This window comes from Anopheles ziemanni, chromosome 2, assembly GCF_943734765.1.
Source record: "Anopheles ziemanni chromosome 2, idAnoZiCoDA_A2_x.2, whole genome shotgun sequence".
In the NCBI taxonomy this organism is placed as follows: Eukaryota; Metazoa; Arthropoda; class Insecta; order Diptera; family Culicidae; genus Anopheles; species Anopheles ziemanni.
In genome coordinates this window covers 59,264,104-59,285,023 of record NC_080705.1, presented here as the reverse complement: position 1 = coordinate 59,285,023, position 20,920 = coordinate 59,264,104, and the positions used below count along the sequence as shown (strand labels likewise).

Genomic DNA, 20,920 nt, shown 5'->3' with positions numbered 1-20,920 from the left:
GAATAATGAACTAAATATAAAACGGGACGAGGACAAAGTAGAACCGAATGTAAGTACAGGCTACAGCTGGAAAGGCGATCAACGTTTATGCACAAAATCTGCACGAATGGAGGAAGGAAATTTTTCTTCTTCAAAACCGCAATAGAACAATCTAGTTGCAGAGTGACAAATGTTCCTTCAAAGTGTGGCGCAAGAATGACCAAAAAAACCACGAAAGAGGGCGGAAGTTGTGACATACTTTCGAAAGTCAAGGAGGCTTACGATCAAACCAAAACGTGATTTAAAATAGTTTTTAAGGTAGATAGCGTGTTTGTTGAGCAGCTATTCTTAGTCTGGAGGGGGTAAATCTATTGCGATTTCGTTTGACAAAATAAATCAAAATATTTGCTTCAATAAGTAGAAAAAAAAACCAAAGTACAACGATCATTTAACTAATTTGTTTCACTTAATCATATCAATCATAACTCCTTATCTGATCAATAAAATAAGCAACGAACGATTCTTCCCAAAGTTGATTAAACCAAAGCTGATGCTGTGGAAAGAATTTCTATAACAAAATTATTATTCTATCAAACAGTATCCTGTAGCGCATACCTTTTGTACGTGCAGTTAAACAACGGTACACCGATCACCAAACGATCATTGTGAATTCTGCTCCAAACGTCGCCGTAACGCACCAACGGAACCTTTTCCTCCGGATTGGACGATCGCAGCAACGAGGGCACCATTTTCATACGCTCGTTTAGGTCATGGAACACCTCCGTTACGGTTAGTCGAGCCATTTCCAGGTGAGCCCTTCGCTCGGCAGTCTGATTTCGGAGTGTTTTCAGCACATGATCGAAGCACGTGAAGTTATCCACCATCGAAGGCAACTGATCCGCGCCGGCTGAACGGCCGCGACTCTGAAAATCGGTTACGATCGGTTCTTCGCGATCGTCCACTTCGATCTGCACCATGCAACTGCCACCACGGTGCGGGTTTTCTACGAATGTTAACTGCCGGAATTCTTCAAAGCAGGAGTGTATCACCAGCAAACAGCTTCCATCGGAATCCACGAACCGACGCTCTACGACGATCAACGTTCGGTCCAACTGGACGAGAATAAAAAGTTTCCGTCTTGTGCCATCGTTAGCACGAAACGTCCTTAAGCACACATTCCCCGTCAATTCGTCGGCTGATGTGAATCTTTCTGTCGCCAATGGATTTTCATTGAAAAGCCGGGAACTGCACGCCGCACCACCAGTAGCAGATCCCAGACGTACCGAGTGCAGAATTGATTTCCGCTGCACTTCGAACAACTGTCTATCGCGCGTTAATGCATAAACTACGGCGGTGGAACGATCGAGAGACACTTTTTCGGCGAATATCACATCACTTTGTAACCTTTTCGGTATATCCTGCTCGTATTTACTCGCCGTATTCATGTTTTGATTTAACTACAGTCGGTGAAGCGCGCGCAAAAATATATCCGCGTATCCATGGCAGCTGGTTAAATGACAGCTGATTTGTTTATGTTTACAACATTGGTGTTTACGACACTGGTTTCCAGAGTTCCACCCAGCAACCGGTTTGAAAAAACAGTTAAATTAAAGCAACAGAGATCGTAGTTATTATTATTGATGTAGCTGGCGAACGAGAAAGGTTTAAAAGTAATTCTGTGTCTGTACTCAATTTCTTTCGTATTACACACTAGGTGATGAACAAAAGGAAAATGTAAAACTAGTGTGTAATGTAGATTTATACGAAACAGTTTTGATTTTGATATTTCCATTTTCTTGGTTCATTTTTACTTTTTCTTTTTATGTTTTTCTTACACGAAACAAAATTATTTACGGATCAATTCTTGTTTTTCCTTCGTTTGTGGTTTACTCATCCGTACTATTTTCTCTTCACACACACAACACGAGCGCGCACACACCCAAGCATATGCACTTTGCTTTCCGCAGTACCGACGCTTTCAGCTTCGTCAATCGATTGCGTACATTTAAAAAAAAAAAAGAAAAAAACTCAATTTTAATAACTAAAAAAAAACAAAATAAACATCCTATACTATCCTATAGTCGTTGAAAAACAATGTTCAATGGTTCGCACTACGTATGCAGAAGATATGCTATGCTTGATCTAGTTAATCCCTTTCTTGCACTTACAATCCGCTGGACCACCCATCGCTACTGATCACCAAAGAATGTATTTTTCATGTTTCGCCTTTAGATTTTGTGTTTTTCTAATACAAATCACCATTAGCTCGTTCACTTTATTAGCGAAATTAAATTAAATTTAATCGAACAAGCGATGATTGTAACATAAATAATAAATCTATACAAACAACGTGTTTATGCACAACAGGGATTTTCTAGGGGTTCGTCTTATTGGGGTCGTACGAGTAATCTGAAGCACTTAATGATCAAATAAAAATAATTGCCAGGTATTGAAGTGCTTTTAGGCGACAACAAAATTTTCAACTAACGATAATCATAATCATATTGATTTCACCAGAAAAAATGTTCATATGAACGGGACGCAAAAAGCTAATTTGTTGAGGAGTATGTATGTTAATGTTGATTGTAAGCTAGCTAAATTATAAAATTACATGTTCACTTCATTTCAATTCAGCTAAAAAAACACTACAGTATAATCAAAAATAAAACCGAAAAAACATACATTAAATCATAATGAACGTCCAAGATTATGCCGTTAAAATATACCTATTTTTTTTTTCTTTGCGTTGGTGGTTAGGAAGTGTTCTCATACTATTTCCCGATCAAGGTTAGATAAGTATAAAAAGAATTAATAGAATTAGCGACAAAAATTTGTTTCAGTCTAGGTAAGTATTTTAACGTTGCGCTGAGAACCGTTTTTAATTGGGTTTAACCATGCTTTCTTCGGCGTCACATAACTAAAATGAACTGTTGACAATTATGGCTAGGTGAAAGTTGCTGTCATCTAAAAACTCTTCAATAGGGGGTTGGCCGTTTGCATGTTGCCAGGTAAAGAAGAGAAGTAAAACCAAAAGAGCCACACTTGAGTCACGATGGGGCTCTGTTTGAACTTCGGCCTCTAGTCCACCAGTACACGGTGAGCTGTTGCTCTGCCTCACTTAATAAAACCGATCTGTTACTCGTCTATTACTAAACTTTTCTCTTACTATATTATTATTTCCAACATATCTAACTCTATACATCCGTTTATATGGGGCACACCTCGGTCGTTAGGTTGCTGCGTCTGTTATCATATTTATTTGCTTGATTTTTTCTGTGTCGCGTTTTATAGCTTATTCTGCTTTACGTTACGCGCCACACGTCCGCCAGTCTTGTGCTATTTCCAGCTCATTTTTAGTTGTTGATAAATTTAGCGAAAGAGAAGATGACCATGTGAGATGTTTCAAATGTGCGGAATCAAATGAGTTAAATGATCGGGAGGGGCGGGGAGGATTTACAATCCCAGCCTAACCCCTTTCCGTTTGCATAAACTATGGTTGCCCATTACGCGCTGAACGAACCCTTCTTGGTTGTACGGGGATGAATTAAAGTGTATATCAATTATAAATTGCCTTTTGAGCATGGGAAGTAGCAAGTGTAACGAAATCTATGAACCTATACCAAAAGCCGGAAAATTAACATCTAACATTGAACTAAAGGAGGAGTAGAACAAAAGATACATATTGTTGTACTACTTCATATTCTCTTCCCTATTACCGGTAGTGCCAGAAAAAAAAGAAAAAACATCCAATTGTATTTACACACTTGCAAGTACACATCCGAACAAATATACGAGTACGATCATTCCGTCCTTAATTTCATCTATTTTCCCTTGTCTTTCGAACATTCTCCACTCTCTCATCTTCTCGCTTATCACAAGCTCTTGCTCAGTCACACATACGCACGCATACACATTCACATAGACATTCACATACACACGCATATCTATTTTACAGATTGCGCCTTCATCCGTAACCATCATTCGATGTAACGATCAGATCCTCAGCCAGGTCCGTTGGCAGCATTAGACTGCATTACACTTCATTTGATTCGCATCGATCGAATTTGCCGGGTTGCATCAATCGGATTTAGTATTTTGTTTGCATTTCCGTGAGGATTAATTTCGCCGCTTTTGATGATTTCGTTCTATTTCCCTAGCAGCAACCATCAGCCTTCCGTTTGAGTGCATTGGTGAGCGCGGGATGTTTAGGAATCTATTGTTTAAAACATAGAAAATCAGTTCACATCCTTGTTCCTCGTTATGTTACCGACTGCCGTGTTTGCTTCGTAAACTCTACATGAGAGCTTTCAAGTGGAAATCTAACGTTGTAGTATGTTAGGCAACTCTTTCCGGGCGTGGTTGTTGTGGTTCGAGTGAAAATGTAGCTTATATTAGATTCAATTTACACATTCGTTTTTATGTTCAGTTTATCGATAAGTTTGACAATTTATCGTCAGTAATGGCGTCCAAAGCGTCGCATAGCATGAAAACCGAACCGGATTGCTGGCTCGAGGATCACACGCTTCCCTTTTCACTAACGACAACGATGATGGTTCGGGCTCGTACGTCATGGAAATACTTGGGTAGTTTTTCGGTTTATCAACATATGCGTACCGAGTACACGTAGCGCGAGTGTACTCTTCTGTAGGCTCGAAGCCATCAGGATGATCTTATGAAAAACCACCACCAGCACCACGATCGATCACTTGAGGTAGGCTTTGTAGAGCATCTGACTCCTGCAGGTTTCCCGCTCTTGTTCCATGTAGAATAGCATATCACGAAGATTGACGCGCTTGATGCGCGGCCGTAACGGCGTCGGAGCCTTCCCACTTAATGTTCCTGTTCCGGACCCACCGGGCTGGGTTAATTGGAGACATATGTACATTAGTGTTATTATTCAGTGAACATGATAAGCAAAACAGAAAAGAATATGACTTTGATAAGACATACCGTTGCCGATGCGGATGTTCCTTCCTCCAACTTCGGCTTCTTTCTCGGACCAATTGCTTGTAACGCCGTCAGATTGGCGTCCCGCTGCCTCAATTCCTCCATTTCCGCCCGTTGCATTTCCTTTGCCTAGAAAGAGTTTAAAAAAAGTGGAATTCAAGTATACTTAGAGCAACCAAACTCTTTCCATAAGCACTTGTTTCATGGCCAATGGAACAGCTTTTTGAGCTACATTTTAAAATTGTTGGCAAAACTCTCAGAATCTTATTTCATTATGCCCATAATGGAACTTACGTTTTCCCGTTCAGTCTCATAAAAATATAAGATCTTCAAATACAAGATGTTTTTAAAACGTTTAGTCGTTTATTTAATAATGCAAAGTTTTCATACACCGGCAAATAAACGTATTTATTTTAACCTTCATACTCAATAAGAAAAATAACGCCAACAGAGGAAAGAAATTCCTCCAAAACATATTTTACAAAATGATGCTTACTAGAAGTAACACAAAAGCAGTATTAAACATTTGAATGAGAGATCATGTCATATTTATAAGATGAAAATTGCAATTCACATACTAAAATTATTTAATCTGATATCACAATTTCACCAAAATGGAAAGGAAACACTTGGCCAAGTATTTGATCCGCTTCAGCAAAGAGTACTGACAGACAGCCATATCTCCCGCCAACCTACCTTTGCCTTCAGTTTAGCCTGCTCCGGGTCTTCCGTTTTCGATCGGGATTTGGCGGCTCGCATCAACATTTCACGCTCCTGCTCCTCATGACGTTTTTGTTCGGCTTTGTCCAGCTCTTCGAGAAACTTTATCTGCCCTCGTACATCTTTCGTGACCTCGTACCGTGGGTCAACCTGAAAGCATTAGAAACGAATAACATCATATGGATCGGTCATGTGAATAATGTTACTATCATCACTACCTTGATAATATCTATCCGATGCTCCGCAATAATTGCTAGCTTTTCGACCACGTTTTTCAGTCGCTCCTGGCAGGCGTGCGAGATCAACACCGCCACCTCGTTGCTCGGTTCCTCCAGACCGTGACGGGCGATGATGCTGCGGATCCGGGACTGCAGTGCGGGCAGATGTAGAAACACCTCGTCCTTGCACGACCGAATCTGCGTCCCTACGAACTCGGTCGAGCCGAGGATGCGTTGGGTTTCCTCCGCCAGGTTGACGCCGCCCATCGCGGCCACATCGTTGATGTCGTCGTCGCCGTACATGGACGCATGGTGGTGGTAGAACTGCGATTGCGCTGATGCCCCGGCCCGCTTGCTGGCCGCGTCCGGGTCAGCGCTGCCGGCGGCCGCGGACGCACCCGTCTTCTTCTTCGACGCCCCCGATTGATTCTGCGATTTAGCGGACACACTTTTATTAGTCGTTACGCTCGGCGCCTGGGGTGCCGGTGCCGGTGTTGATGGTGGTGGTGGAAGTGCAGAGGTGCTAGTACTGCCGCTATTGCTGGTGGCACTGACAGTGGCCGCCGAGGGTGCGGACGCACTGGCAACCACCACCGTCCCACTAGCTGACGCTGCTGTGGAGGATGAAGAACTAACAACGACCGTGGCCGTTGGCGCCGCCGAGGCCGAGGAAGAGGAGGAAGAGCCCACGACGTGCGTCGTGCTAAGACCCGCCGCCGCGCTTACCGCAGAAGAGGATAGCGCGAGGGCAGGCATGGGCGGTATCGTGCCGGCAGACGAACCACCCACCGACACTACCGTCGTCCCGCCGACACTGTTCGCCGAGACAGGCTGCATGGGAGGCGGACCTGGAACCTGGTTCAAACTGACCACCACGTTCCCGCCACCGGTAATTGCCGTCACTTGCTTAACCTGGGTCGCGGACGAACCGGATGCCGCGGCAGCGGCCGCCGCAGCGGCTGCCGCCACCGAGGCCACCGGCGTTTGGGCGCGTATCTGATTGACTTGCGTCTGGAGGATCTGTTTGCTGAGCCCGCCCGCTGTCACCGTCGTGCCGCCGACGACGGAGGTGACCGTGCGCGACACGGGAGCCGCGGTGCGTATCTGTAACGTCGCGCTCGTGCGCGTTATCGAGGTGCCGGAGGGTGCTCGGATCTAGAGCAACCGAGACCATAACGAGTGCACAACACACGGGACAATTATGAGTTGGTGGTGCGACCCCCCATCCATCCGAATGCAAATTTGGTTTGATTTGGACATGAAGGTAGGTGATGATATGCACGATCAAGGTGATGACACGCACGAACGAATCATCATCAGCGATGGTGGGAAGAGAAAATACGAGGGAATAAAACGGTTATTCGGTCGGTCGTCTGTGCGTGCCGAACTACTAAACAATGTGGACGAAAAGGAACACTTTTTTTGAAGCGAGTATCGGTTTAGTTTCTTCGAAGTTTGACATTAAACACTACAATACATTGCTTTGAAATCTTCAACGAAAGCTTCTTTTTGACCGATTTTTTACAAATGGCATAACTTCGTCACTTTTAAGATTTTTCGAATCCATAAACGGTTATTTCAGAATATTGGCAGACTATCTTTTGGCGTTTTTGGTTTTTTATGCACTTCTTCATCCTTCCGCTATCTCGATGAAGAGTTAGTTAGGTCGGAAGTTTTTGCAACTTTAATAATTTCAAAATATAAAATTAAAATTCAGGAAAAATATACTCTAGAAAGCAAATACTTTATGTATTTTTTGCCAGCATTAAAACATAATTTCATGTTTTTACGATTACAAATGACGCCCGAAATTAACATCAAAGTTATGGATTTTTTAAAATTTTCCATAGTTTTTTTCTGTTCTGAGCTTTATTTCGATTCGTTATTATGGAAATTGACGTTACTTTAGGTCTTTGATGTAGCATTCGACTTTGCCTTAGAAAAGTCTTGTTTTGAAAAAATATTCAGCCGTTTTAGAGATATTGAAATTGAAAATTGCGTAGCGACATATCGCTATTTTGAGTCTTGTCAAAGTGACGATTCTAGTTACAAGAAAAAGCTGCGCTGTGTAATAATTTTGTACAGTACGAAAAGTTGGCACAGACGAATTCAAGAAGCTTTGTTTCATTCATACTTGGGGGTATTTTGTTTTTTGTTTTGTTTTTAAACAGTATTTTATAATTAATCAGTTAGTTTATGACACTTAACCACAAGATTATTAATTTAGCTTTAAAGTTCAAAAACGATTGAATCTAATTTTCGGACAAACCTCGACGTAACTAAAACGTTCATTAGCTAGAAATAAAAATGTAACTTTCGTACACACGGTTCAGCTAGTGCGCGTCACTACTCTTCGATAAAAAAGAGAAATTTGATTCATTTTACACTTGGTACCAACGAATCGTGGGTTAATTAATCCTTTCAGCAGCAGAGAGAAATTTAGTGTCGAAAGTAGAAAACGTAACAACAAAAGTAAACTAACTCATAAAGAAAAAAGGGTTTTGTATTACAAGCAATACATCTATAGCATTAATGTTTAAGAGGTATCATGCATGTGTTACAAAAGTCGGAGGTATTTGGTTGCGTTCGAAAAGGGGGGAAGAAGGGTCCCACGGCTAATGTAGTGTAGAAAATAACCGCTATGTTTTGTTTTGTCAAGTAACCCCTTAAAGAAAGAAGGTGTACCTCTAATGTATGAGAGTTCAGGGTTCAGGAGGTAATATATACTTCTGTATATAGTTTAATTAGTACGCGTTTGGAGGCACGTCTCGTCCGGTAGGGTAGGGGAGGAAGAAACCAACATATCCAGCACCAAATGTTTTGTTTTAGAGGGGTTGTATAGTATGTAGTTTTCAGAGGAAACGAATGGGTTTCCGACAAGAATTGCTTCAGTAGTGTACATTTATCTTTCCATTGCTCATTTACAAAATTATGTCATGTAGCTAAAACATTCTACAGCTTTTTTCACATTTGTTGAAATTGGTTGTCTACATTTATGATTTTGTCGATTTTGGAATTTCAACGAGAAAACTTAGAGCATGCCAAAAAATGAAAAGTCAAAAAAAAGTCTACACAACAACAGAGAACTGGAAAGATAAACTACAACAGATTGTTAAAGTTTGCAATTCAACAGCGCGGATTACATTACAAAAGTTAACCGCGTGTCGTAAAATAAAACGAGACTACTAAAACCAAAAACGGGGAGCAGAGCAAACAAGAAATACATTCCATTCAGACGCAAGGGTTGGCAGAGGTTGTTAGGGTAGCAGCAAGTAACAGCAATTATCGGAGGATAGGAGGAGATCTACAGAACGACCAGGTTGGTTTATGTTGTTGGTGAGAAGATGCTACACTACTATTTGTGTGAGAAAAATTAATGTTCAACTTAACATAATGTTATGCTTATGGCAATGTCGCCCCTATTTGGCTGACATTTAAAAAAACTTTTGTCAAACAACACATATGAACGTTTGAAAACGCTTTTGAAACGGAATGTCACGAAAAAGATTTCTTATGAACCTTCATGAATGAACCCTAAATTACATAATTTGTCCAATAAGGGTCCAATCTCCCTAGCAACTGTACTATTTTAGCCCGAATTTTTCCTTCTCAAAGAAAATGTCAACCTTATTTGATGGATAAACTTTGTCCTACTTGTGTGATTTCTAAGAAGTTAAGCAAAATGCTGAACCGACCCAGGGGTGCAACATACATGTGCTTGTGTTGTGGAAAATACCGTTGTGGTGCAAAAGAAAACCACCTAAAAGATATGCCAACTAATGATGGCCTATATCATCACCTTAGTGCTACAGGGATGTGTGCAAGCACAAAGTTTACTAGTTCGTGCTAACAAGCTAACTCGTGTGCTACAGAAAAGTGTTTTTAAATACGAATAAAACAAGAGTTGCAATACATACTCGATACTGGGAAGAGTGATCAGGAAAAGAAGAGAACGTATCGCGAAAGGAAGATGCCGCGTTCCCGCAACAGGGAGTTTCATAAATAATTAGAATAGTATTATCAGTAGGTGTGGGCATTAATGTTACAGCGTACGCAAGGAATAAAATAGTGGCAGTTGGGAGATTAGAAGGGAGGTGATGTTGTAAGCGGGTGGTGAGGTTTCTATTGATTGAGTTTGGGTAAGATTCTAGGGAAGCAATGCTGATTGCAAACAGCATTCATTAAAGGAACGTGTTTAGCAGATATTTGATAGTAAGGAGAAAAAACTCTAAAACAACAATAACGAAATGGAAAACACTAACAACCAAGGAGGAAAAGGAAGAAATCGCCGAAACAAAACACGCTACTAAATTTCTCTAGGTACCTGCTGAGCGGAGGAAATGTACGTAGAAGAAGCGCTCCCACTCACCGGTAGCAATGCAGGAGGTGTCGTTGAGATGTTTTGCGACAGCTGTTGGCCGCCCGATGTCTGCACGATCGTCGTGTGACCGATCGTGGTAGAGTTTGGTCGAATCTGCTGGGCAGTGATCGTTCGAGGTCCTACGACGGTCGTTGGCGTGGCGCCCTGGACCACCTGCTGCTGTTGCTGCTGCTGTATTCGGACGGGGGCCGCCGGCCGGATCGTGGTCTGCCCGATCCGTGGCATCGTCGTCAGCCCGCCGGCCTGAGAGGTAAGCATACGTATTTGCGTCTGACCGACCATACTGTTTTGTGACACGATCGTCGTCTGTCCGATCGGGCGAATTTGGGCCTAAAAACATTGAGCAGAAGCATAACGCGTCGGTTATCGACAATCCGGGGTGGGTGCTCCTTCCTACCGGCTGGCTACCTAGTACTTACAGGAATTTGGGTTAAGGCGGTACCAGCGAAGGCAACAGCAGCCGAAGGCGGATTGATGCCCTCGATCGTTATCTCTTTAGTTACTAGCGATTGCCGCAGCAGGGGAAGGCTTTTCTGTGTGCAGAAGGGGAACGGAAGGTTGGCTTTTAGTAACGGGGCAGAGTGTACGAGAGAAACCCGCCCCACAGAACCCCCTCACGGTTACCTTTAGAAACCCAATTAAGCACGGCTGTGGACTAGCGTTGAGCAGACGCTCTAACCGTTCGCAAAACTCGGCCGGATCGACATTCGCGTCCACCAGCTCCTGAATAAGTGTTCGCACATTCTGCTCCACTTTGGCCGGTTCCCGTTTGGACAGCTCGATCAGATTGGTGAGAAATTTGCTGCACTTTTCTTTGGTATTATCTAAGGAGTTTCGCTGTTGCTGCTGTTGGCCAGGGGCTCCACCACCGCCAGTCGTTGTAACAACGACCGTTTGCTGCTGCTGCTGCTGCTGTTGTTGTTGCTGCTGCTGTTGGTTTGCCACGGAGTGAGATGAGGCGACAACGGTCGTTTGTTGCTGCTGCTGCTGGTGCAATGATTGCTGGGTGGCCAGCACCGTGGGTTGGGCGCCCGCTTGCGCCGGGGAGTGCGATATCGTGATATTTTGCTGAGCTGCCAATGCCGGCACTGGGGCCACCGAGGCGACTGGCGTGGGTTGCGTTGAAATGTAGCTCGTCGGGGCGGTCGTAATGGACTGTGAGCTCACTATGATGGCTCCGGAACCGGATGAATGGGTCTGACCGCACGGAACAAAACGTTGCATGAAGCGAAAAGAAGCAAACATTAGTAAATATTAATCAACCAAAAATATCTTAAGCATTAACATATTTAAAACGAACGCTCTTTAGAAGAACATTCGGAACATTGAACAAGCATTTTGATTTTCTAGAAGCGGTTCATTTGGGACGAGGAGGCAATAAAGGGAGGAATATCAGGATGTGGTTGGAAATAAAATAAGGATTATTTTTAAAAACAAAAACTAATAAACATCTATATGAGACCGTACTGGAAAAAAAAACCGAAAAGGAAATTGGCTCGGTGGCTATAGGAGGAAGCGCAAATGATACCATCCAGTACGAATCCTTTTCAGCATAAACACGCCTCAAACGTTGGGCCGAATTGGGTATTGAAGTTGCGAAACAGAAAGAAAGGCACAGAGTGTTGGCAAAGCAAAATATAACCACCAAAAAGGAACCAAACACAGCAATGGTATACATTGAGGAAAAAAATATAAAACACAAAACCACGTGTGGTGTCATATAAAAAGCGAGTTTGAAAAGACATTTTCGTGACCATCGCACAGGTGTGATAGATGTTGTTTTCTTTTTCTTTGATTTTTTAACAGAAAATAACCGATCGGGCGTGTTCTAGCTTCCTAGAGGATAGAAACAAATGCATGCGTTTTAGTATGGCTATCAGGTAGAAGGAAAACAAATCCTCATTTCACACCGCCTTGACCGATCAGTGGTGGTATGAGGATTTATCTTGCTTAAATTTATCAAATACAAATCATACGGACCCATAAAGAGCTATCTGACTTTACAATTCCGTTCCGGAAATCCAATATTGTTTTGATTTTTACCATGTTTTACATATTAAAGTAAATCCAATAAGAATGTATTTTAGGATCTATATAAGTCAGATATCTGTAACTCTCTCTAGTCAGAACAGTGTAAAACAAGTTATAGTTTACTTTACATATTAGAAAGATAACAGGATGTTATCGAAACAAATAAAGATTCACACATCTAGAGCTTGGAAAGAGCTTATCCTATGCGGTATAAAATACCACGCTCGATGGATAAAATGAAAACCTAATCGAACTATATGGTCGTAAGGACCACCGGGTCAAGAAAAAAACGATAAGAAAAGAATGCGATGCAAACAACATAAACTCGGATGTAATTGAGAAAAAAAGGAAGACTTCGAACGAAGTTGATAGTTGAACAAACAAACTCTGGTTTGGATTTGGTAATTACATTTTGCTTCTGTTTCACCTGTTGCGTACTGGTGACAATGGTCTTTCGGAGGGCTAATGGGGGCCCGGTAAACCTACTTACAGCTGGTACAGTTTGCAATCGTATCGTTTGGTTCGCGGAAGATCCCGTCAGATTGGCGGGCGTAATTTGGGCACCGGTCGGGGCCGGTCCGATCCGGAGCAGCTGGAAATGGCCCTGCTCATTCTTCAGCAGCAGCGTCGAACCTTGCTGTCCTTGAAGGGCACTTAAAGTGATCTGTTGCGTGCGTTGCGGTGACGGCAACCGTTGAAGTAGTAGCAGCATCATCAATAACATCCGAAGGTATCAGGTACATCCGGGGATGGACGGGAAACACAGAGTAGAAAAGAGAACAGAATTAGTTTTGTTGAACGTGTCCAATAGATACCATATTTTTTCATAACAACTACCCACAAAGTATACAAAAACATAATACATCTTAACTTTAACCGTTTGAAAAACGTTAACCAAAGAATTTCCAACGATGCCAATTTTAATAGCAATGTATAACAATGCATTTTAATGTGAAAAATATTCCGTTGGCACCGGAAAGTAATTAGTTAACGATATTTATTAATATAAAGCTGCAATAAAGTGAGAAATGCGCCAAAACAAACAAAAACAATCATAGAAGCATAAAAGGTGAGCATTGCGAAATAAGTAAAACAAAAACAGCAATTATATAAGCGAATGCAAGAATATTTATAATTTTTGGCATGAATGGATGGGACGCGTAAGGTAGAAAGCGGCGGCACAATACGAACACATAAGTCAACACAACAAAATGCACAACAATTTCAAGTACGAAAGCAAAGCGACTAAAACATAACAAAAATGACGCTGTGCAGCAGCAAATAAAATAATAGATGGCAAAGTAACAAATCCACAAATGAAGGAAGGAAAACGATTTTGGCACAGGGAATTGAAGGGATACCAAACGAAGGAATTACCGGGGGTAGAAAAACCGATTCGAACATGTATATCGAATGAACAACAAAACATAATCGTATCGCGTAACGAATCGTGTATATGCTCTAACGTAACACTAAGTAAGATAGTATAAATGAAAAAAAATGTTTGATTCTTACAGCGCTTGCGTTTGGTGGTCTAGTACTAACTATTGGCTGGCTACCAATAACAACTCTAGGTGAAACAGCGGCAACAGTTTTTTGCTGTGCTTGTGTGGGTTGTGCGCCAGGTCTAACATTTACAATTTGCACACCAGGTAAACCGACTATGTTTGGTGTTGCCTATAATGTGGAGTAGTGTGAAATTTGATACAGAAATTTCATTAGTTGTACTGGCGCAGAAGATGTACGGCTTTTCGAGAAACACGACAGAGAGAAAGAACCAGTAAAATTGTTTGTTTAGCACAGTTGTATACAAGGGAGCGTACAAGGTGGACAATAGTTTTTTGTTTTTTCAGAAAATGTGTTTGTAATAGCGTTTGCTACTTTCAAAAGTTTGGCGAAGATCAATCTGATCTTCTTATGGAGATTATTCAATCATACGTGATTAGAGTACAACATAAAAACATAAACGTTAGCTTGAATTATTCAACAACAATTTTCTTGTTCCAAGATAATTAATTCTAGAGAAACGCACCGCAGTAAAAGAAAACAAGAATACGGTAGAAAAGTTTGTATCTTTTAAAACGAAATAAAAAAAAAACAATTTGCGAAAGAATTCGAAATCGAAACTCATACAACCCTCGCCAGCGTAAATTGCAACATCCCAGGGGCAATCAGCGCGTGCCAAGGTCATTGACCTTGCCAGAAGTTCGCTCGCTCCCACCTGTGTATGCTTTTCCGTCATTCCCGATTCGATGCGTGGTTTAAAAGCTACTCGTTCAACCTTGGACAGGAAGAAAACCGGCACACAAGTGCAGACGAGAAAAGCCGCGGGCGTATGTTTTAACGCCAACCGAATCAGCTGCTGCGACTGTTCTGACAATCGGAAAGATGATGTTACAGGGAACCGAAACCGGCGGATGCTGGCGGAGGGAAAACGATCGAAGTCGAACAGGAGCAACGACGACAACAAGAACAACAACAACCGCGGGATATTTGGAAGCCACACAGACCACTATTACTTCTGGCCGCGGGCGTTGTGTGTCACCACAGCACCACCAGTGATGCGAGAGAAACGGACCAGCAGGAGATGAGAGTTTGAGCATACAGCGCGCATACAGACAAACGCGCACACAAACACTTGTGTTTGCAAGAAATGGGAAAAGCGCGGGTTTTCCGTGGGGTAGCATGCTCAGTTTGCTTTCAACCCACCGCGGCGAAGGACGGTGACGTTGGTTAGAGCTCAGCAAGCCGTATGTGTGCGGCCTTAAAGCATCGTATGGTGACGCATCAAAGGCAGCATATTTGTGTCGTTCACATTCCGCAACCATTGGTTCGTTTGAGGTTGCTACGACGAATTAATGTTGGATACATCTTTTTCCATTGCTTGAACATTGCAAATTAAAAGGTTTAACTTTCCAAAGATGCATATCCTTACAGGGGGATGAAGAAAAGAACGCAAGTGAAATTGTTTCCTACGCTTATTTAGCGCAATCAGTGAGTTTTATGTGGACTAGCTACCCTTTTGCACCAATCACCCCTGATGGCATGTATACTCGGAATATACCTTCCTCAGTGGCTAATTTGGGTCGCCATGAGTGTTCCAATAGTAAACGTTGAAGGATACACACTCGACCATTTAAATCGATTGCAAATCGCGGCGACAAACAGCATCAGCAGCTGTCTGTCAAATTAGGTCAAATACGACGACGCAGGTTCGAGAGCATCTCCCGGTGCCCTACATATGGTTATTGTTGGCAGGCTCAGAGAGTTCAGTATAACTCTCCACGCGTAGGTTCACTTTTTTTCACCGATCCCACCCGAAACCGAAGGAAATGGAGCATTTTCCCCGAGGCCTCTCGGGTGGGCTGAGAAGTGAAAGTTCGTAGCTTTCCCCACGACTAATAAATATGTCACCAGTACAAGCAAACTCAGTGCGCCCGGGGGCTCCGTGGTAACCGCACAATCACCGGCTTTCCACATGTCCGGATGATTTGATTGGACGAGACTCTTTCGCCGGTCGGACGTATCCGAGTCTAGGACCAGTCAGGTTGTTGCAAATAACTGACCGAAGCGGGTAGAGTAGTAGCATATTTCCCTGCATCGATCGGATGCATAATTGTTGCGGACACACGTCAAATGAGTCCTGTACTCTTTCAACCAGTTTGAACGAGGTTCCTGGTCCCTTTCCCTTTTCCATGAAACTTTTAACACCGGTTGTTTCCCTCCAAGTTCTTTTGCCTTTATTTCAGATCGAGTATGCCGATGTCATTGCTGCAAGAGATATTTGAATCGAAAATATAATTCTATTTTATCTCAATACTCAAACTGAAAAGGTTGTCAGTATAAATAAACACTACCTCTGCACCATCGACGAAAGCAACAGGTGCAGTTTCATTTGATATCTAAAATTTGACTAGACGCCATGCACAGGATACTGATCTTTGGTTTTCAAATACTAAACCAATGTTCACAAAACACTGGTTTACTAGATTGGCATAGCAAACCCAAATGATTTGAATAACAGTGACTTTCGAAATTTTGTATGTTGTTGAGCAAAACTAAAATAAAGAAAGGGATATTGTTTTCCGATCTCTCGTGTTAAGTTGAAATTGAAAACGTATACAAAAATGTAACACAAATATTGATATATATTATTAGAATTCATCTCTCATTTGTGTGGAACATTATTTCCAATTTCAAGCTTTGATGAGCTTTATAAACAAAACTGTACTCCTTTCAACATTGCACGTGTTATTTAGTTCTCACAAATTTGCTATGACAAATAATTGTTCAAGAATCCTAAGCTTGGTTTGATATATCAAATTGATTAGAAACTGTTCGTGTATTTTGGTGTTTCGATTGAACATTTTTGATAACAACGTTAAATAATTATCACAGCAACTACACCTGAATCAAACACGTTCCTTGATTACCTTTCGACCCCATAACAACAACTATTCCTTCTCACATCCGGCCACCGGGTCAACGCACACATCTACCATCGCCATCGGGATTTTCCGGGGATCCGAAAATGATACACCGGAGGCGCCTATCGTTCGTGTTCGCCCTGTTGTCAGTTAATTACGCATCTCTCTATGTGGTAGTAATGTTTACATCCTGATCCTATCATTCTTGGTTCAGACACCATGTTGGGGCGACGAAAAAACGGTCTTCGGCATGGGGGTAGGAAGCGCGAGAAGCAGAAAAGCGAAATGCCGGTCGAATCTGCCGAGATTGCTTTTGCGGAGCTTGCTTAACCTGAGGAGCCGAGTTTAGCCTTAGCACGCCCTGAATCGCGAAGTGAATGATGCACAGCATAGCGGGATTGTTGCTTAGCGACGCAGTTTTAGGGAACAAGAAGATTTCTGTTAGTTGAACAACGACCGGGAGAAGAACGCGCCGATGGCACCGATGTTTGGCTTTGCAAGAATTGGCCGTGAATATGTACCGAATTCACAAAACAACGTCCACCAAGTAGCAGAAAATACACAACACACGACTCTCTTTGTTGGATCCGGGTACCCGGTGTGAAGGATGTTACCTGATTGTTCATCGGCTTCGAAACCGTGACGATGCCAGGTGCACCGGTGTTCATGACTGCGCCCGTCTGCTGGTTCTTGATAATTAACGTTGGCGTTGGCAGACCGCCACCACCGGGCTGCGACGCACCGGCCACTTGCTGCTGCTGTTGTTGCTGGATCGTGGCCTTCACGCCGCCCCCGGTGACGATGTTCGACGTCTGGATCAGCTGCGGTTGCTGACCGGACGAAAGCGTCCCGTTCGGCAACGTGGACGAAGTCAGCGTGACGCGGTTGTTGTTCATATTGAGTACCGCCGTCTGCGGGACGCCACCGGCTGCAGGATAGACCAACTTCACTGGTTCATTCTTTGGCATATTCGATGACGTTAGGATGTGGTTGTTGCTACTGCCGATGATGATGCTATTGCCGTGTCCGCCCGCTGCTGTGCCCTGGTTGCTTTGCGGCTGGTGGCCGTGGTTGGTGGTCACGTTGAACAGTGGCGGTGGCTGGTGGTGGCTGCCCCCTCCGGCAGGCACCACGATCTGCTGGCTGATTATGTTGATGCCTCCTCCACCACCACCGGTCGTACCGCCACCGGATGTTACCACCGACGGAACCGGATTGCGCTGCTGCTGCTGACCGCCGCCACCAGCCGATGATAACGTAACGGTTACGTTCCCGCCACCACCAGCGGTCGCCTTGTTACCCCCCACGGTCGTCGTAGTACTGCCTGCCACACTCGCGCTCACTAGGAACGTCTTTGCAAGGTTGTTGTTGTTGGTCGTGATGGTATTGTTATTAATCACACTAGCACCGTTGTTGCTGCTAACGAGGTTCACTATGTTGGACACTATTTCGCCGTTCGTGACGAGGCCACCAGCGCCGTGTTTCTGGCCCGATGAAGCGCTACTACTGCTGCTGCTACTCGTTGCACCCCCATTTGACACAACTGCTGTCGCTACTGCTGTTGCTGGTGCTGCTGCCGATGATGGCTCGGAGATTGCACTAGATTGATTTTTCACACTATTCACGAACGCACCCGTTTTCACTGCACCGCCTACTTGTTGCACCTGGTTCGTATTCACGTCCAACTGGTTTTCCAACGTTCCCACTATCGCATTCACCGCCGATTCGTCGACGTCCGATTTAAGAGCTTCTTCCAAAAAGTTGGCAGACGCCATTTTCTCTCGCGAACCCACTGCCCATTTTTAGCCGAACGCAAGCTCGCGTCATTTCAACACGGTTGCTCGTCCGACTGGCGGGATCCGCGTTTGACGTTTGGCCCATTACCGCTTCATTGACCTTTCCGGGCAAAACCCGGTATCCGGTGAGGTCGAAATTACCGGAACTCGAATCGGTAAACCCGTTTCGATGACCTCTGGCCAATAGACCGCGGGGAAATCACAATGTCAAATCGCCCGGTTCGTGTTGGCCAATCACGGGTCTCCGTTCCTCGAACGTCAGCCAAGGTTGCTGCAGAAAAATATGCCTGGCGCCCGAGGTGTAGACAGACACGGCCGCACACTAGCGCCACGTAGCGACCGATGCATCAATTGTTTCGAACTAGCTTTCGGAAATCAATAACTCTGCTTGGTGCTCCGAGAGCAACTTTAGCGTATTAAAAATATGTTTTGCAATTGATAAATGCTTATTCTACCCAGGGAAACATTTAGCGAGCGACAAACTCGAACACATTACGGCAACGCATGCTGCCAACACCACTGATAACAACTGCAACTATCGATTTAATCACTCCAACAACGCACAATCAGCCTTCTGACGCACCCCACACTACAGGTCTATCGCACTCGCCGTCGGAAGCCGTCTTTTTCCCGTGCAATTTTTTGTGGCCGCCGCTAGCTCGCACTGCAAACCTTCATAACTTGCAAACACGCCAGCTGGCTTTGCTGATATTTCCGATAACAGTGTGTAGACGCCCGCAGCAGATCGGCGCTTTAATTAACAAACCATTTAAGAAAACACTCGACCACTTGCACGACAGACGCGTTCCTAGTGTTGACAGAACTGGGATTCGGAAGACCCTAAGATTCGAGCCTTTGACGGATTCCTAAGGATTGGATCCCATTTGATGGATCTGGATCAGATTTGATTCGTTTGGGATTTGAATCAGATAGGATTTATTTGGGATTCATATTTATTTGAATTTGATGTGAGTCGAATTAGAACCCATGTACAACATAGAAATACAGTAAAACGTCAATTATGTGATGTGTTCTACCACTCAAGGAACCTTTGACAACTTATTCAGCTGGGTCCGGCTTTGTGTTTACGGATCGCTTGAATCCGTGCAGTATTGTGTCTATTATTCATACGTTTTAACTGTTTCAATATACTTTGCAAGTTGTTATTTTTATTAGTTCGCGGTAGTTTTTGTGTATAAAGAGGAGTATACATACTAATTCTGCAAAATGATCGTCGAAGCTCGCGCAGACCACTTAAACACCGACGTTATTTTGATTGACAAATTGTCAACAAAATATTCAAAATGGTTCCGAGCAAAACTGCGCTGTCGTAACCTGAGTAGTGTGTAGTAACCTTGAGTTTACAGCGCCTCGCGTCTGTTTAATGGATTGTGATTCAGATTTGGAGATTCGAGTGTATAGTAGGGATTCGGATGTCTCATCACTACACGTTCCGCGAAGTAAGCGTTCAAAGCACGGCTCCTAGAAAAAGAGAGGTTAACTGAAAAACCAAGACGTAGTAGTCATATTGAAATTTAGAAAGTTGCCGGAACCAATTTAAACAGTTATCATTACTGTTCAGTTAACTTTGCAGAGGACGCGAATGTAATCCGAATATAATTAACATTGTCACAAATAACAATCAAGATGGTCTAACCTTATGAAACTTTTTTTTTATTGGTTCTAGTATCCTTGGTGTCAACTGCTGCAGCCTAGTGTTGGGAAATTGAGTCCGGAGCGGTTTCAAAATATCCATCCAGCTCTAGAGCAACTATTTCAACAAAAATCAAATAAACCGGATTACCACGCTTAACAAATTCACTAGGATGTTGGGCCTTTTATGATAAATAATGTCGAGAAGTTCTACTGAAAAAAAAAAAATAGCGCATGTACAATACGTGGGTTGCATAAACTAAAAACAACTTACACTAGATTTAAAGAAAAAAAGTAAAGATTAACATTTGATCACTGCAGCTGTATGTGAGAATCGCTACGAGCAACTGAGTTTGGTGAACTACCTGTGCCATCGAAGTTGGACCTGCCAGGCCATTTGAGCAATTGAGTTTGGTGACCCACCTGTGCAGGTTTGTTTGGTAAGACACCTGGGCAGATGAGATTGGAAAGACACCTGTGTAAGTAATTTTGCTATGCCCACCTGAGCATATGAGTTTGGCAAACCAACTGAGCAATTGAGTACGGTATGCGTTCTGAGCCGGTGAGCATAGTAAGCCACCAGCTCGTTACCAGGGCAAAGACGATATAACACTTTATACAGCCAAGTGGCATGCTCATACATACCTATTCAATGATTAAGCCGGCCCAATTCTGCTCTCAAAAAAGATTTACGATTCTTTAGAACAAAAACTTTTCAAACTATCCAGTAAAATGTAAAACCATAACATATACAAAATATGATCTTGA

General features: G+C 43.2%; 2 protein-coding genes across 5 annotated transcripts in view; both read right to left on the bottom strand.

The window, feature by feature from the left end:
- Positions 1 to 1,431, bottom strand: part of LOC131283046 (uncharacterized) — a 33,203-nt gene extending 31,772 nt beyond the window's left edge. Inside the window, exon 1 of the mRNA XM_058312606.1 lies at positions 595 to 1,431. Within this exon, the coding sequence (XP_058168589.1) occupies positions 595 to 1,424 (830 nt within the window). The 5' untranslated portion in view covers positions 1,425 to 1,431. The remainder of the gene's footprint in view (positions 1 to 594) is intronic.
- A 1,603-nt stretch (positions 1,432 to 3,034) lies between these two features.
- LOC131282624 (transcription initiation factor TFIID subunit 4-like) lies at positions 3,035 to 18,581 on the bottom strand. 4 transcript variants are annotated; one of them, XM_058312135.1, is made up of 10 exons: positions 17,318 to 18,581; positions 13,792 to 13,953; positions 12,767 to 12,940; positions 10,870 to 11,442; positions 10,665 to 10,778; positions 10,234 to 10,575; positions 5,865 to 7,019; positions 5,623 to 5,796; positions 4,930 to 5,055; positions 3,035 to 4,837 (listed from the first exon to the last, which is right to left on the bottom strand). In XM_058312135.1, exons 1-10 carry the CDS (start codon positions 18,476 to 18,478, stop codon positions 4,682 to 4,684), a joined length of 4,137 nt encoding a protein of 1,378 aa, XP_058168118.1. In that variant the 5' UTR covers positions 18,479 to 18,581; the 3' UTR covers positions 3,035 to 4,681. The 4 variants fall into 4 exon arrangements, with proteins under 4 accessions (XP_058168118.1, XP_058168119.1, XP_058168120.1 ...); XM_058312137.1 differs by having other exon boundaries at positions 3,036 to 4,837; positions 5,865 to 6,293; positions 10,189 to 10,575; XM_058312138.1 differs by having other exon boundaries at positions 3,037 to 4,837; positions 5,865 to 6,293.
- Positions 18,582 to 20,920: the final 2,339 nt, after the last annotated feature.

Bases quoted from the DNA above. Each gene is read 5' to 3' on its own strand.
- LOC131282624 (XM_058312135.1), bottom strand. From the start codon at position 18,478: ATGGCGTCTGCCAACTTTTTGGAAGAAGCTCTTAAATCGGACGTCGAC. The intron at 13,954-17,317 runs GTAACATCCTTC...TCCACATTATAG, and splicing joins CGAAGCCGATGAACAATCAG to GCAACACCAAACATAGTCGG. The intron at 5,056-5,622 runs GTAGGTTGGCGG...AACTCTTTCTAG, and splicing joins AGGCTAAACTGAAGGCAAAG to GCAAAGGAAATGCAACGGGC.